Source organism: Onychostruthus taczanowskii, unplaced genomic scaffold, assembly GCF_017590055.1.
Source record: "Onychostruthus taczanowskii isolate IOZ18803 unplaced genomic scaffold, ASM1759005v1 scaffold49, whole genome shotgun sequence".
Classification (NCBI taxonomy): domain Eukaryota; kingdom Metazoa; phylum Chordata; class Aves; order Passeriformes; family Passeridae; genus Onychostruthus; species Onychostruthus taczanowskii.
This window is the reverse complement of record NW_024502458.1, coordinates 6,129,643-6,144,353: the sequence shown is the minus strand read 5'-3', so window position 1 is coordinate 6,144,353 and position 14,711 is coordinate 6,129,643. Positions and strand designations below refer to the sequence as shown.

The window sequence follows — 14,711 nt, the reverse complement described above, 5'->3', positions numbered from 1 at the left end:
TATGAATTTTTTTTAAATCCTCCAAATTTATTTGATTTTTCAATTTAATGTGAGAAGTCAAGATAAGATCCAATATTCTTTCATCTTTCATGCCTTGAGAACATATATGTTGTGTGGAATTTTTTTTCCAAAATAATTTCTTGTGCCCTTTATAGAAAATATGCTTTTTTGTTCCTGCTTGCCTACTCAGAGCTCCATCTTCACTTTCATCTTCTGTCATGTTTCTCCTTCTATTTTTAACCAATGACATGGTTTCTCTCTTCACCATCTGTCAATTCTTATTGACTCCACAATATTTTGGTAGCACTGTTAATGTAATAGCCTTCTTTTTCCTGCTTTATTGTTGCCAATCTCTCCTCAATAGAACACAACTCCCGTTATGGTTTTGGAAGCCTGTTTCAAACCCAGTCTCACAGAACCAAATACTAACCAAGACCTGTTTGCCCATTGCAGGAAATCTGTTGGGTCATACTGTTATCCAAAAGACAACAAGCCTGAGGGATGAGATTTCATCAGTTTACAGCAGCAAAGATTAAAGAACAGTGGCTCTTGACCTCTGAGCAGCCCCACATGTGATGGGCATAAATGACAGGAAAGCACTTGTTGCAAACAGGGAAACAATACCAAAAGAAGAGCTTATGCAACAGGATTATGGGAAAGACCTTTTTCTTTTGAGCTGTGCACATTTATTAGAGAGTGTGGATGAGCCTGCAAAAGCTTACTCTGAATTAGTGAAAGGAGCAGGTGACTGACCTACATTCAGCATGGTGTTGAGTGTTCTGACTTATCCTACCACAGCCCCTCTTACTGAGGGCTTGCTGTTACAACTCCAAGGTCTAAGGTTTAAGTGCAAACTGCAAAAGAGCCCTTCAGCATGACTCTTGTTGCTGGTTTTCCTCATCATTTTATCTTCTCACTGTCTGTCTGGGAATATAACACACTGTAACTGGAATGCATTTGCCCACTGCTGACTGTAACCAAAGCCTGCTCAAGCTGGCACTGATTTGGAGCTGATAAGGCTGGCACAGGCACAGGAGGTGGCTCCTGAGAAAGGACTTAGGGAACAGGCCAGGCTTGTTCTGCCACTGTCACTGCACGAGGCAGACAGACTGACACAGCTGTGAGAGACAGACAGGGGAAAGAATGCACCAGGTGGGGCTAACTGGGCACAGTGTCAGTGATGATCTCTCCCAGGCAGGAGGACCAGCAATGCAGTGCTGGCACACAGGGGAAATAGCTCAGAGGAACAGTTCAGGTTCCTGCCTAGTTCCATCCTAGAGTGGATTCTTTTCCTTTCCTGGTGTTGAGGCCATGAGAGATGGTGCTGTTTCCAATCCTCAGCTAGAGAGTAAACTTAAAACTGGATGCACATGCTTTCATCATGCACCAGGCAAGGACATTGCTTTGTCATGAGTATCACTGACTATACTACAGTTGTTACATTTGCAGTTTTTAGAGACTTCACAGGAATTTGGTGGTTCTGGGAAATTTTGGACTTATTTTGATTGTGCATACATGGGTCAGTTTTGCAGCATATGAGCAGTTAATTAACATCTGGAACAAATCAGACTGAATATTTATGTTGCTGAGCTGATCTGTATGCTCTGCACATGCAGGGTTTTTCTTCAAGCAGCCAGAGCAGAACAGACATGAAGGAATTTAGGACAACTGTTCAAAAACCTCAGGATCAGCATAGGCAAAAAAAAAAAAAAAAATTTAAGTTTCAGTTCCCATGCTTCAAGGAGTTTGGGTCAGATTTGACTTAAATGGAAACATTTGGCCAATTCCTTAATATTTTTCTGTTAACCCCCTTTTTTTTTTTTTTTTTTTGCCATGGTTGATGCTAAGAAAGCAAAGAAATGAGAGGTAGTCATAGGTGGCATTGTATTTCTTCCTCTTTAAGATTTTTCATTGTGCATTAATGCCTGAGAAAGGCAAAACAAAACACTACTATAGAATGGGTATGCTGAGGAATTAAACATCACAGAAGCGAGAAGTACTAAGCCACAGGAAAGCAGCAGCCTGAAGGGGCAGAGTAACAAAAGAGGAACATACGTTGGGCCATCTGCAATGAGAGCAAGAACGTGGCTCAGGTCAAGGGTGTAGGTCTGCAGGTCAGGATAGGGCAAACTCCGAGGCTCATTGAGCTCCATCATCTCTTTGCTGTCATAAACAAAGGGAATGCCACCTTTCAGCTTGATAACATAATCCAAATTGTCTGGAGCATCATCCAGATTATAAGGATCTTCATTTTCTTCTGGGGGTGAATGGAAATCTGAAAACAAATTTACATTAGTCAGAAGAAATAACTTACACAAAAGGCAAAATAATTACAAAAAGAACTTCCTGCTTCTGTAAAGCTTAATTTCTAACAGATCTCAGTATTTTCATTAAAATCACATTGAGTTACTATAAAAAAATCTGCTGTTACAACAAAGCTTTTTTCTGACAGGCTTTAGTTGCAGCCTCTCTCTAAATTAAGTGCCTAGCTTAATTCAAATGTTATGTGTTATTAGAGTTCTCTGAACCAATGCATACAGATTTAATACTATTCTTCATTAATGTGTGTTGGAATGAGTTTGAAAATGAGTTTGCAGAAGTATTTAAATTAGGATGGCTGAAGTACAGTTGAGATTTTTGAACAATAAAATAGTTGTTGACTTCATATCCACCTTCATTATTTTCTTTACACCTTTTGACTCACTGTAGCAATTTTGGAAGTTCATATTTAAGCATAGAATCAGTTGGGTTTGTTGTGTTTTGATTGGGAGTTTTTCAGTTTGTGGGGGTTGGTTTGTTTATGTGTGGTTTGCTGTAGTGAGCATTTTGTTTGAGGTTTTTAATTTTTTTTTAAATAAAGCATAGAAACCAAAAATTGTACAACACAAATCCATTTTGTCTCTTGGCCTTCTGATCATAAATAAAATCACAAAGCACCAGAAGCACAATTGGGATTTGTTCAGTGCAGTTTTGTAAAGCCTTTAAAAAGGTGTAAAGCTTTTTCCTAAGAATCAAGTAATCATACACACTTCTAGGAGATTTGGGTAATGTGAACACTCGAATATTGTCACTCCTGTTATGAACAATCATCACTTCTTTTACAATATCTTACTAATGCAACCAGCACACAGTGTCCTGACTGCATTTATGTCAACTTAACTATATTCTTTGGCTCAATATTAAAAGATTTCTTCTTTTACCTGTTCAGTTAAGCCATGACAGAAAAGTAATTACCAGTCCTTTTATTCACCTAGAGCACCTGAATGTATGTTATGAACTGATACCATCCTTTTCTCTAATAGTAATAACTATCTAGCTAAAATTTGTGCTAATTAAGACATTGTGTAACAAGATTTCATTTTTTGTGTCGTAAGTTTAAAATCATAACTGTAAGAAAGTTATTAACCTAATAATAACTTGGAAATAGCTCCCTGGCAGCTGTTCCAAAATATCTTCCCTGTCTTGAATATTCAGTATACTGTCCTCCTTACACTCTTCCTGGAAAACAAACACTTGAAAACATATTTAGTCATCCTCTTTCAACCACTAAGCCAGTAATTGATTTAAAATGTCACTTCAAGGCTGAAAATAAGTTGTCAGCAATGTGGACACATTTACAGTGGCCCATCTGTACAGACTGAAGGTTGCTCCTCACAGCCTAATCCAGAAATGAGCAGTGCAAACAGTTTAATGCACAAGCAAAGCTTTCAAGACACAACCCACCTAAGAGACAAAAATAATTTGTGACACACATAGTGGGGGAATATGCTCAACCTAATAAGCCTTGTTGAGAGATCAGTTTATTTACCCGGGCAGAACGCCCAATAAATATGACTCTACAGCTTGCAGTCTTGACCTGGCAAGTGTAGCCTGCCTGTGAAATTCCTGACTCAGGGCTTGCTAACTGGCATGTCAGTATCATGCTTTACTTTACGATGTAGATGAGCTCATCACCCCTCTTAGTTCCATACGCCAAGATGAGGAGGAATGACTTCACTTTAAACCACAGCCATACAGCTTTTTCCTGGGGGAGCATAAGTATGCTACTTAACATCTCATTTTCTTAGGAAATAAAGTAATCAATGAGTGACTAGTCTTGGTTTTTAGGTTTTGACAGCTTCAAAGCTCCAAATTAGATACAGGATTTATAACTCAGGCCTGTCAGTGATTCTCCACTCAATAACAAAATAAATTACAAAGACAGTCAGAAGAGATCATCACAAAAATACAGATTTCCTTTACTACAGTATTTGTTGGTTTAATTCTGTATTTTAAAATAATGTTTAAATTTTTTAGAATGTAATTGAATATTTTAAAAAGGGTATTCACCTGGGCACACCTCATCTTCAACCTTCCATTTTTGATCCCGCATGCTGCACAGGTACTGAGATGTTGTCCTCGGGAAGCGGTGGTAGGCAAGACGTGAGTACTTCTCTCGGATGAGGAGAGCTTTCACCAGGCTCTTGGCAGCTTGTTCATAGTCATCAACTGTAACCTGGAAGGAAAACCTGGATAAATACTGGGAAAAACAGCAGTTATAGCATAGAAGTGTGTGGGGCTTGACCATAAGGATCTTGCCCAAGGAGTCAGTAAGCCAGTGACAGAAGCAGAATCCAAATACAATACACAAAACACACACAAATGTTTTTGTCCTGCCATCTATTACCTATTTATTGAACATCTGATTATGTTTTGATCCAATTTATTATTAAAAAGAGTATAGAACAACCTGACCTTGACTTCTAACTGTCTAACAAATCACTGTATTCACAAAGCAATTTAGATTTTGTTTCAGAGAGCCATTATATTGGCATTTTACATTTCATGTACATACATGGGACCTTTTTTACACCCTCTAGATACAGAAAGTGGGAAAACAATAGTTTCTTACCCCTGCACAGTAGTCCCCACTAATTGAAACTCTCTGGAATTCTGGTACATCATATGGCACTTGGACTGGCACAAAAGCACTTGGAACAACTGGTGTTGCAGGAGACAGGACAGGATTGGCTGGTGGTGCTTTCCATTCCTGAGGTGGAATTTGTAATGACAAAGACTGGGATCTAATCATCTTGAAACTTTTCTTCCTAAGAATTCACGGTATGAAACATAAAATAAGCCATGGTATAAAAGAATTAATACAATGGAAAACTGATTACAGCAAAGAAATCACCACTAGGAAATTTTACTAATGCAAAATACCACAGAAAAATGCTGTTTCTCTCATACCACAGAAAAAAAACGCTGCTCAGAAAGTACTTGTGCTTTTAGCTTCTCTGTATTGACATTTCACATGATCTACATCACACACAATTGCACTTACCCTCTACATGAGTCCAATATGCCACAATTTATTTACAATCACTCTAAGATGCCCTAAGGTTTTTGTTTCACTTCTCACAACTTCAGTTGCAGCAAGTCACTGTCAGAAGGAAAAGGAGATCACTCTGCTCACTTCAGTAAGGGTCAATTCTTACAGACTGACAGCATCAGAATTTGTGAAGGATCAGACAGAAACAAGTCAATGTTACATATGGAAATTGTTCTAAATTATGCTGTTACACACACTTCCCATTCTTCCCAAAACTTGCAAGACCTAAAACTCATCTAGTTGTCAGACAAGACTCAGCAACAGAATTTCACATACAGTCATTCAGTTCGACTTGTAAGGAAAAGGAGGAGCACCTAGTTATTCCTTAGGCAGTGTTGGATGAGACTTGAGGCTGATGTGGTCATCAGAGTGATATCACAGCATGGCTTTGATACACAAGTCCATTCCTCCCTTCAGGTGGAACTCACCTAAATTTAAAAATACTGCCTTTTCTCATCAAAGCTGTAATAGATGTGCACTTCAGATAAACCAGCTAAAAAAGAATGCTGTGCTTTCCAATGAAGTAATTGTAATACCTCAAGTGGAATATCACTGAAGCTGTAATTAATTTTCCTTACTCAGCTTAAATGTTCTTAAATGTATTTTAAATAGTCATATAATATATAAATAGTATGTTATAAACTACCTGTGATAACAATTTCTTTTGCACTGTGGAAATAGTCTCTACTTTTGTAAGTTAGATACCAAAACCTTAAAATGTTAGTAAGAATCACTAACAAAGAAAAAGGAACACTGGAACATTCTCTGACAGCTGCATATTACTTCTGTGGTTTTCTTAAGAATAAGAACATGCAGTACTGGTACAATTAACACCCAAATTTCATCCTCTGAAGTACTTGTAGCCACCTTGGAAATCAGCATCAGTTCTGAAAGGCAGCGTTTGATCAACTGAAACTGGAAACAGCACGAGCTGTACTTGTGTCACTGTCCCTTCAGTCCTGCAGGACAGGGATGAACACTTGTTCTGTTCCTACATGTAAACAAAATACCTATAATACCCCTTCCTAAACAGTCAGACCTGTACAAAACCTGAGTTTGTTTCTGTGAGACAAACTTTCCAAATTAAAAATGAAACACACTAGTTCAGGAGGAAATATATACCAAACATTTGTTTGACTGGAAACATCTGGTTTTCCCTTCTGTGCCTGTTTATGTCTATGAACATGCCAACTGGGAAATCCACTTGCACAATTCCAAACCCAAAGTCTCAGCTTGTATCATCAGTGAGTCATACCTTAATTTAACTAAATTGACTCTTCTCCCTTCTGTTCCAGAAACATGATTCCAAGTGTTGCCCAACTGCCTTTCTGCAGCTAACCAGGTACATGTGTTTAGCTATCACTTTCAAATGCTTTCTTGCCTGCCTGCTTTTTGAAGAGTCTGTACACGTCCAACCCATTTGGTGTCAGGCTGCTGCTGAGCTCATGTGACTCCAGAAACAGCCCAGCAGTCCTGTGAAGGCAAGACACTGGAACAGCCTGACATCAGGGGAAGGCTGTCTCTCTTACAGAATAAAAAAAAACCCCAAACTCAAACCAAAGCAAGTCTGCCTTCATTACAGCCATGGGTAAACCAAAGGTAGAATGCAACTGTTTTGTTTTGTTTAATGTGCACTTTTGTGGTTGACAGTGGTTAGATTTTATCTCTGTGAGTAAAGGAAACCTACAAATAACCTCATTATGCCAATACCCCTTTTCACCTTACCCCTTGATCTTAAATATAAATTCTTTGCTTTCATCTATTTTTGCAGAGACTAAAGGAAGTATCATGCCACTGTCATTTTCTCTGTGTTAAAATTTTCTGTTTCTCTTAATGAAACTAGAAAAAGAGGGAGCAGTGTTTCTTTTTCTGACTCTTCTTACATTAAAGACTCTTAGAGTTTTGTTCATTTCTACCCAGCTATGCTGTTTATTAAATTTGCATGAGCAATATCTGTGCTATTGCTGGGAACACAGCTGAGACAACCTGCCCAATCCAAGCTCCCTGGGGCCCATCCTGATACCTCCTGCACAGGACAGAAGGACACCGCAGGGGTGGCCCTGGTGCCTGCTGCTGACCTTTCTCCTGGAGTAGTAAGAGGCAGAATGCTGTTTGCCAGGTATTAACTAACTCAAACTCATTTCAAAAACTATTTTCCACTAAGAAAGCAACTACAGAACAAACCTTTTAGCTGTTTCCACAGACTGCTGTTCTGCCAGCTCCTTCTGCAGCTCCCTCTCCTTGGCCTCCTTCTGCCCAATAGGGCAGTCTTCAGGCACGGTGAAGAGCGACAACGCATCCTTGCTGTCTTCTTCTCGCAGAACTTTGGCAAACACCTTCTCTGCCAGGAGCCGCACGTGCTCGTCCACCTCGGAAATGTTCAGCTTGGGAAACTGCCGGGGCATCTCGCCTGATGAGGAGCACAGGTGAGAAAGTTAGAGCTACAGGATGAGTGAAGATGTGCGAGAAACTGGGGGTTTTTCCATGGCATGCCTAGCAAAATTCAGAGCTTGGAGCAAAATCAGAAGAAAGTGGAACAGCTCTGCACAATTTAAACTAGCATGCAGTACACAAGAACCACAAAGCAGCTCTGCTTTTGGAGCCATGCTAATTTGTGCATCAGGAACCTTGTGGTGTACCCACAAAAATTCCTGAGCAATTTGTGTAGAGATTTACCAGGAGATTCCACTTACTTGCAAAGTCAGACAGACAATTATTTGTGATACAATGGATACTCAGGTGTGTGTCCTTGCACTAAACCTGGAAATCACATTCACTCAGTTGCTTGCCTTCTTCCTTGCTCAGTGACTTCAAGCCAAGAGGCAAGTTAGAAAAGAAGGTTGTACATTTCCACCTCACCCCATCCCTTGCACAAATCAGAAAGTCACGGAACTGCTGGGAAGCGGAATAGTTGCACAACAGGAACAAAGGTAGTATAGTTAACTCTGACTTTTTCCATTTGTAATAGTTCATATCACATTTTCGAATGCACGTGGGAAGCAGATAGGTCATGGACTTGCATTTTTACTTGGCATTTAAATATTACTTTTCAAAAAGAATGTTTTATGTTTTAAAATTTTAAGTAGCTAGGCTTTCAGAACAAAATATTTCCATTTAATACTAGCATCACTACTAAAATGCCATCTTTATTGTTTCTTCTGTTGTTTCCTGGCTTTACTTTTATTCCATTTTCATACAATCTAGAATGTGCATTTTAGCACAAGTGGAAGCATTCCAGAGAGGAAAAAACATGATGCTAATAAACTACAGACCAGCATTATTTGTTGTGTAGTATAAAGCTTTCTGAATGCCTTCAGTATGATGGAGTTTATAACAAATAAGATTAAATTCTTATTACATAAGTTAAAAATAGCCGCAAACATGTCACAGCAAATGGATCCAAGCACTGCCAGAATGTGAAGTCAGGGTCCAAAATTGGCATTTCAGAATTTCTTACCATTTTTTGGTTAGAAAAAAGCAAATGTATTTTGTGAGATAGCATTCATTTAAATAACAACATACCCTGGAAGGCAGCATGGAGCGTGGCAGTTTTTTTATCTCTCCAGACACAACTTATCAGGACCCCCATTACAGTTTTTCTGTAGGCATGCTGCAGGTTTCACATGTTGATATGTGATCCTGTTTGTTTCAGCCTAAAAGGCTCTAATTAATGTCCACCTTTTTTCACAGTTGCTTTGAGAATATTTTTGCTTTGATTTTAAAAGCAAATGGAGTATGAAAAGGTGGCGAGAATGAAAATGGACCATAACGCAGCAATTTAGTGTTCCCCTACGTTACTTTGCATTCTTATTTTATAAGAACCCATTCACATCCCAGAAGAAAAGCATCTCTGTTTTTAAAGAACTGTGGTTCTGACTGTGCTGTTTTCTGTACAGGAGAGTATTTGTTTTGCAATTAGCATTAAGTCTTTGTAAAAATACATACATGTTTAGCTGAATAATTCAGTGGCAATGCACTACCATATCTAAGTAGCATCCAAACTTCGGTTTGGTTTCTCAGTGTCAACCCCCAAGGAAGTCATGGGAGTCTGCCCGCTGACCTCAATGAACACAGTTGTCAGCAGCAGAGCCCACCACACATGTGGCTGCCAGCAGCAAGAGCCTTTTGAGCTGCTTCAGCCAGAGAAAAACTCCCTTTATACTTACTCAACTACAGTAAGAGTGCTAACAATACTAGTACAATGTGAAATAATAACATTTTTTCCGCTGAGCAGAAAATGCTGAGCATTTTCCTAGTTTAAATGAACTTTTTCCTAGAGAATTGTGATCAGAAACAGAAGTACAGTAACAAACATGCTGCATGAGAAACCACGCTGTGTTTTAAATCCTTACAATAAGGTAGTGAAGAGACAGAAAGTATAGATGTAAGTACAAGCCTTTACTAACACTAAAGTTTTTTTTCTTTCTTACAGAACCCAAGCTCACGTTCTCCACTTAAGCATGAGATGCTAAGGTACAGAAGAGTTTGAAATGTACATTCACCCACATTACTGCTAGCTCATGGTACCAAAATGAGCCTAACAAACAAAATAGTCATGAGGCACCTCACGCAATACTCGTGTGAGCTGTGCCATCCTGAATTGGAAGAGGCTCTTGTATCCAGTATCCTTCTATTGAACTGCTGTCCTTTGCACAAGGTGAGCAACAACTAGACATTTTAATTGGATGGGGAAGGGTATGAATGCCACCTAGTAAATGCTCTTTTCCTAAATATCTCAATCTAATAGAAAGGTTGCTTGCTCTTTAGTTTTGCACCTTTGCAGAAGAAAAAAAGCTATTTCCCTTGAAACATGCTGCACTAAAAAAAAAATAAAAATAGATGGAATGATTACTTAAAAAGCAATTATCGATCAGGCATTTAAGGGCCTTGAATCTATACCCAGCACATGCCGTGAAAGCCAGAGCCGCCTCCGAGCTCCGCGGATGCCCCGCGGGCAGCGCCGCATCCCAGCGCCGCGAGCAGGTGGGGCCGGGCCCGCGGGCGCTGCCGCCGCAGGAGCCCCGCACGGCTCCGGCCCAAGGTCACCGCCAGCGCCCCGGGCCAGCCCGGCGCGGCACTTACCGAGCGCCCCGGGGAGAGCCATGCTGGGGCAGGGCCGGGCCGCCGCCGGCCGGAGAGACGCTGCCCGGAGCCGCCGGCGCAGGAGGCGGCGGCGGGGGGAGGAGCCGCTCCCGCCCCGGCGCGGGGGGCGAGCGGCGGGCGGGCCGCCCTGTCCGTACCTCTGTGAGGGCCGGCGCTGTCGCTGCGGGCGCCGGCTGCACCTGTGGCGGGGCTCGGGCGGCGCCTCTCCGCGGGGCCGCGGCCTCAGCGGCAGCCGGAGCAGCGGGCAAAGTGTGGCCCCTTCCCCTTCCCCTTCGGCGGCTTGAAGGCAGAAGTCGCGCTGTCACATGGCCCCCGGCCGGCGCGGCAGGCAGGGAAGGAGGGGCGGGAGCCCAGCCCCACCTGGATTCGCCTCAGCGGTGCCGCCTTGCCGAGCGCCTGCTTCAAAACTCCTCGAAAAGCGCTTTAACGTAAAAAACTTGGGTTCGAGACCAGAAAGTCGTGAGGCTAGTACAGAATGACAGCCGGTAAGTGCTGGCGATGTGTCCCAATCAGAAGTGTTTTCAACAGCGTCTGCCCTTCGATGTAGCAAGGTAGTCCAGGTGCTCGTCTATATTGAAATATAAACAAACAAAACCCCAAGAAATTTTCCGGGTAGATAGACGAAGGCTAATAACTAAAGCTCAAACCTAGCGTGACTCAGCAGGAATGAGGATATTGACGTGTAAAATCATTTGACATTATTTTGAGAGATTCTGGGCCCTGAAGCTGAAAGTTCTAGGGATGTTTTTTGTCAGTTTGGGTTACAGTACTTGGAGACTAACCTTGAAAGCATTTAGATATAAAAGTATCTCTACAATGCAGGGAAGCACTGGGAATGCAGTGAGTGAAGGTAGTTGGTGTAAAAAGATGAGCAGAGTTAAAGGTAGCTGTCCCAAAACTGAGGGATCAGGTAGTTCTGTGTCCCCCCATCTTGGTAGGCATAGAGATGCTTCACGTGTAAACCTCAGGGGATTTTGGCTTCAGAGACTCTTTTACTTCACACAGCTAGTGAAGAAATGAAGTGAAAAGAAATGAGTTTTCCATCCCAAGTCCGAGTTGCAAAGAAGAGCAGATGTTTTGACTCTTAGACAAGTGGCAGCATATTCACCCTCATGTGGTCATAAAAAAGGCTAAGAATTATGGCCAAAACTGTTGTATGAGACACGTAGCAATCCAAAGCATTCAAAAATGAGTCAGCCATAAAAGAAATATTTAAAAACAATATTAATACTACAAAAATAGGCATCGTTTCTCAGCCTAGAAAAAGGAGTTATGCTGCGCGTATGTGCTTTTCCCACAGTAACTCTGGATGTCTTCATTAGCTGCTGCTGGCAACACCCTGACAAAATATCTGCCACCCAGAAAACCACATACTGTAGGTGTCTGTGCCTGTGACTCAGAGCTGCCCTGCCCACTGGGGATGTGAGTAAAGCACACCTGTTGCTGCTGGCCATTAATACACCCCTCGATTCCTGACCTGTTAGTTCTGCTTCCTTCCTTTCTCCCAGCCACCTGCCTGAACTTGCTCAGACTTGCTCAAACTGCTATCAGGGCAGTTTGTCTGGAAGTTTAAGCTTGGTGTCAATCATATCATTATTGTGCCCTGCCTGCTGGATTCAGGTGTCCCACAGCCTTTTAGTTTTCTGTCCTCAGCTTGGCACATCAGTCTTGCCTCTGCACTTGATTTAATCTCTTCTGTGGGATGCAAGAGCTTGGCAGAGTTCCCTCTCGTGCTTTGTGCCAACGGCAGTGAAAAATAACGGTGTGGCAGATAACTGTTTCTCAGCTTTCTTACACACAAACGGGCAGCTCCACGTGTCCCCAGTGAAGAGAGAGAACGTTGCAGTGTGAGCTCACATGTTAGAGAAGCCAGAGAATTTGCACGGAAAGGAGAACTTAAAATGTATTAGCAAAGAAAAGGATTCTGTGAGCGCTGTAGAACAAATCCCTAGGTGTATAGGACACAGGGCACTTGTTGTAGGTAATGAGTATTTAAATGAGCTTTCCTTTTGTAAGAAATTGGAAAACTTCAAAAGCAAACTGAGATAATAGCTGAGTAAATGCATCTGCAGTAATTGAGGCATTAAGAAAATACTATTGCAAGATTTGTAACAAGAGCAGGGTGGATTGTAAGGGTAGGGTAATGGTAGCAAATTAACAAGAAAATACTTCAAGTTCCTTCACATTTTGCAGAAGCAATTACTATGGTCAGTTACCTAAGAGCATACATTTGACTGGTGGGTCTAGTTTCCTGTCCTGTCTCTGCTCTCCTAATGAACAGTTCACATGTATCCTTGGGGAATGGCAGTAACACCGAGCTGACAGTGAAATAAACTATTTTCAGTTCTGAAATTTTCTTTTCACAGATGTCGTTGTACTCTTCCATTGGCACCTACAAAACATAAACCACTAAACCTTAGAACACCTCAGTGATGCCAGTCAGCACCTTGTCTGCCCCATGAGGAGCCTGTCTGCCAGCCCTGTTTGTAGGTAGGTTGTACTTTCACACACCACATGCTGAAAGTAGTGCAAGTGTCTCCAGAGTTATTTTAAATGTTGGGATTTCCACTGTAAAATGTCCATACTTTCTGAAGACACCTGGGTGTCTGTTGTGCAGCCAGCACTGGTTCTCTCAGGTAAATTTTGCACTCTGTAAAAATGAATTTGTTTTAATCTTTTTAATCTTGCTATACAAGGAAAAGTTATACACTTCTTACAGTTGATCACATTTATTTATATTATTTTTTAATATGTATTTCCATTAAGTATTCAACTTAGTTTTAGTCTTACTTTAGAGACTATTTTGGTGACAGTAATACACTCATGATTATTTCAGTGCACATGGTATTTTCTCTTCTGCAGTCTGTCTATTTTAACAAGAGGAAATGCAGTAAAAGTTTTAAATGTCAACATTTACAGAGGAATGGAACAAAATAATAAACCTCCCCTAAATTTACATCTGTATTATTAACATTTATTTTTAGAAACAGACAAATCTTGTCTGGGAGATGATTACTGCTGGAATGCATATTCATCAAAATAGTCTCTCATTTTCACTTGTAATTGTTTCAGCTGTTGTAAGAGACTGCTTTCATTTGAGCAGTGCCTTAAAAGCTGAAGGAGTTTGAATTCATTTTGTAAATAGATTCATACAGCTGCCTGTGGTATTGATAACAACAAAACAACTAATGGATCAAATAAATTATTTCCATCTATAATGTACCCATTAGTGGCACCCAAGTGCTATTAGATCTAGTACTTGCTTTCCTGATCTTCAATCAGTTCAGTTAATGATATGCTTGGCACACATGCATTTACTTACTGAAGACTTACTAATATTCCAACAGAAAAAAAATCCCTCACAGTTAAATGAAGTTATCTCCAAAAGCTAGAGGGGAGGTCTTTGCCAAATGTGAAATGCAGTTGAATCGTGTTATCAAATACTCTTCACTGTAAAGGAAGAATGATTCCTTTTTTAAGCCAAATAATATAGAAAATTGTAGTATTTCATAAACTGAGAAAATTGCTCCACTGAATGATTGAATGATACAAAGCCAATCATATCTGTCAGTTTCATGAAGTCAATAAATCAAAAAGCATCATATTTCTTATCCATAGCTTTTCAAAAAGCCTGCTGAAATTAATTTGGCATATGAGTATTCAGTCCTGTAATTGAATTAGAGCAGCTAAGAACTCTTGGTACAGATGATTTGGTCTTTCTCAGTATTGAGTTAAGGAGGAATTTGTAAATCTAGAAGTTTGGCTCCTACTTTAAATAAAAACAACAAATTTTCTGTGTTTTGGAGATTGTTCAAGGCCATTCCAGAAAGTGGGATGTGAGATGAGAACTAAGAGGAGAAATTTTGATTAGACCAAGCTTTTCCATATACTCCATCTTCAGTAGCTGGAATAGGTACATACAAGATACTGCTAGGCTTATATAAAATGCAAAATGTATTTTAAATTATTTGTACTGACATTAGAACTGAGATTTGTAGGTGTGGAATTCACTTCCTGGGAGGCTTTGAGCCAAGTGACATCCTCCCTTCTGAAAGGACACCTGTGAGCATAACTGTCCTGTAGTATATTATTTATAAGATAAAACACATGGAATATGCAAACATAAACCAGTTTGTTTAAAACCAGAAATGGAAGTGAGAACCACAGAAATTGCAAAAGGATGTGACTGTTCAGCCTCTGCTTTAAAAATAAACTGGGAAAGTACCCGTGCAGTTCT

The 14,711-nt window shown here is 40.6% G+C and overlaps 1 protein-coding gene across 4 annotated transcripts in view; it reads right to left on the bottom strand.

The window, feature by feature from the left end:
• AMPD3 (adenosine monophosphate deaminase 3) overlaps nt 1-10,960 on the bottom strand; it is a 32,925-nt gene extending 21,965 nt beyond the window's left edge. Inside the window, exons 1-5 of one of the 4 annotated variants that reach the window (XM_041415234.1) lie at nt 10,835-10,960; nt 7,556-7,781; nt 4,892-5,087; nt 4,330-4,495; nt 2,056-2,275 (exon numbers count right to left, since the gene is read on the bottom strand). In XM_041415234.1, coding sequence (XP_041271168.1) covers nt 2,056-2,275; nt 4,330-4,495; nt 4,892-5,087; nt 7,556-7,776 — 803 coding nt within the window. In that variant the 5' untranslated portion in view covers nt 7,777-7,781; nt 10,835-10,960. The other 3 variants (XM_041415233.1, XM_041415232.1, XM_041415236.1) reach the window with 3 other exon arrangements.
• Nucleotides 10,961-14,711: the final 3,751 nt, after the last annotated feature.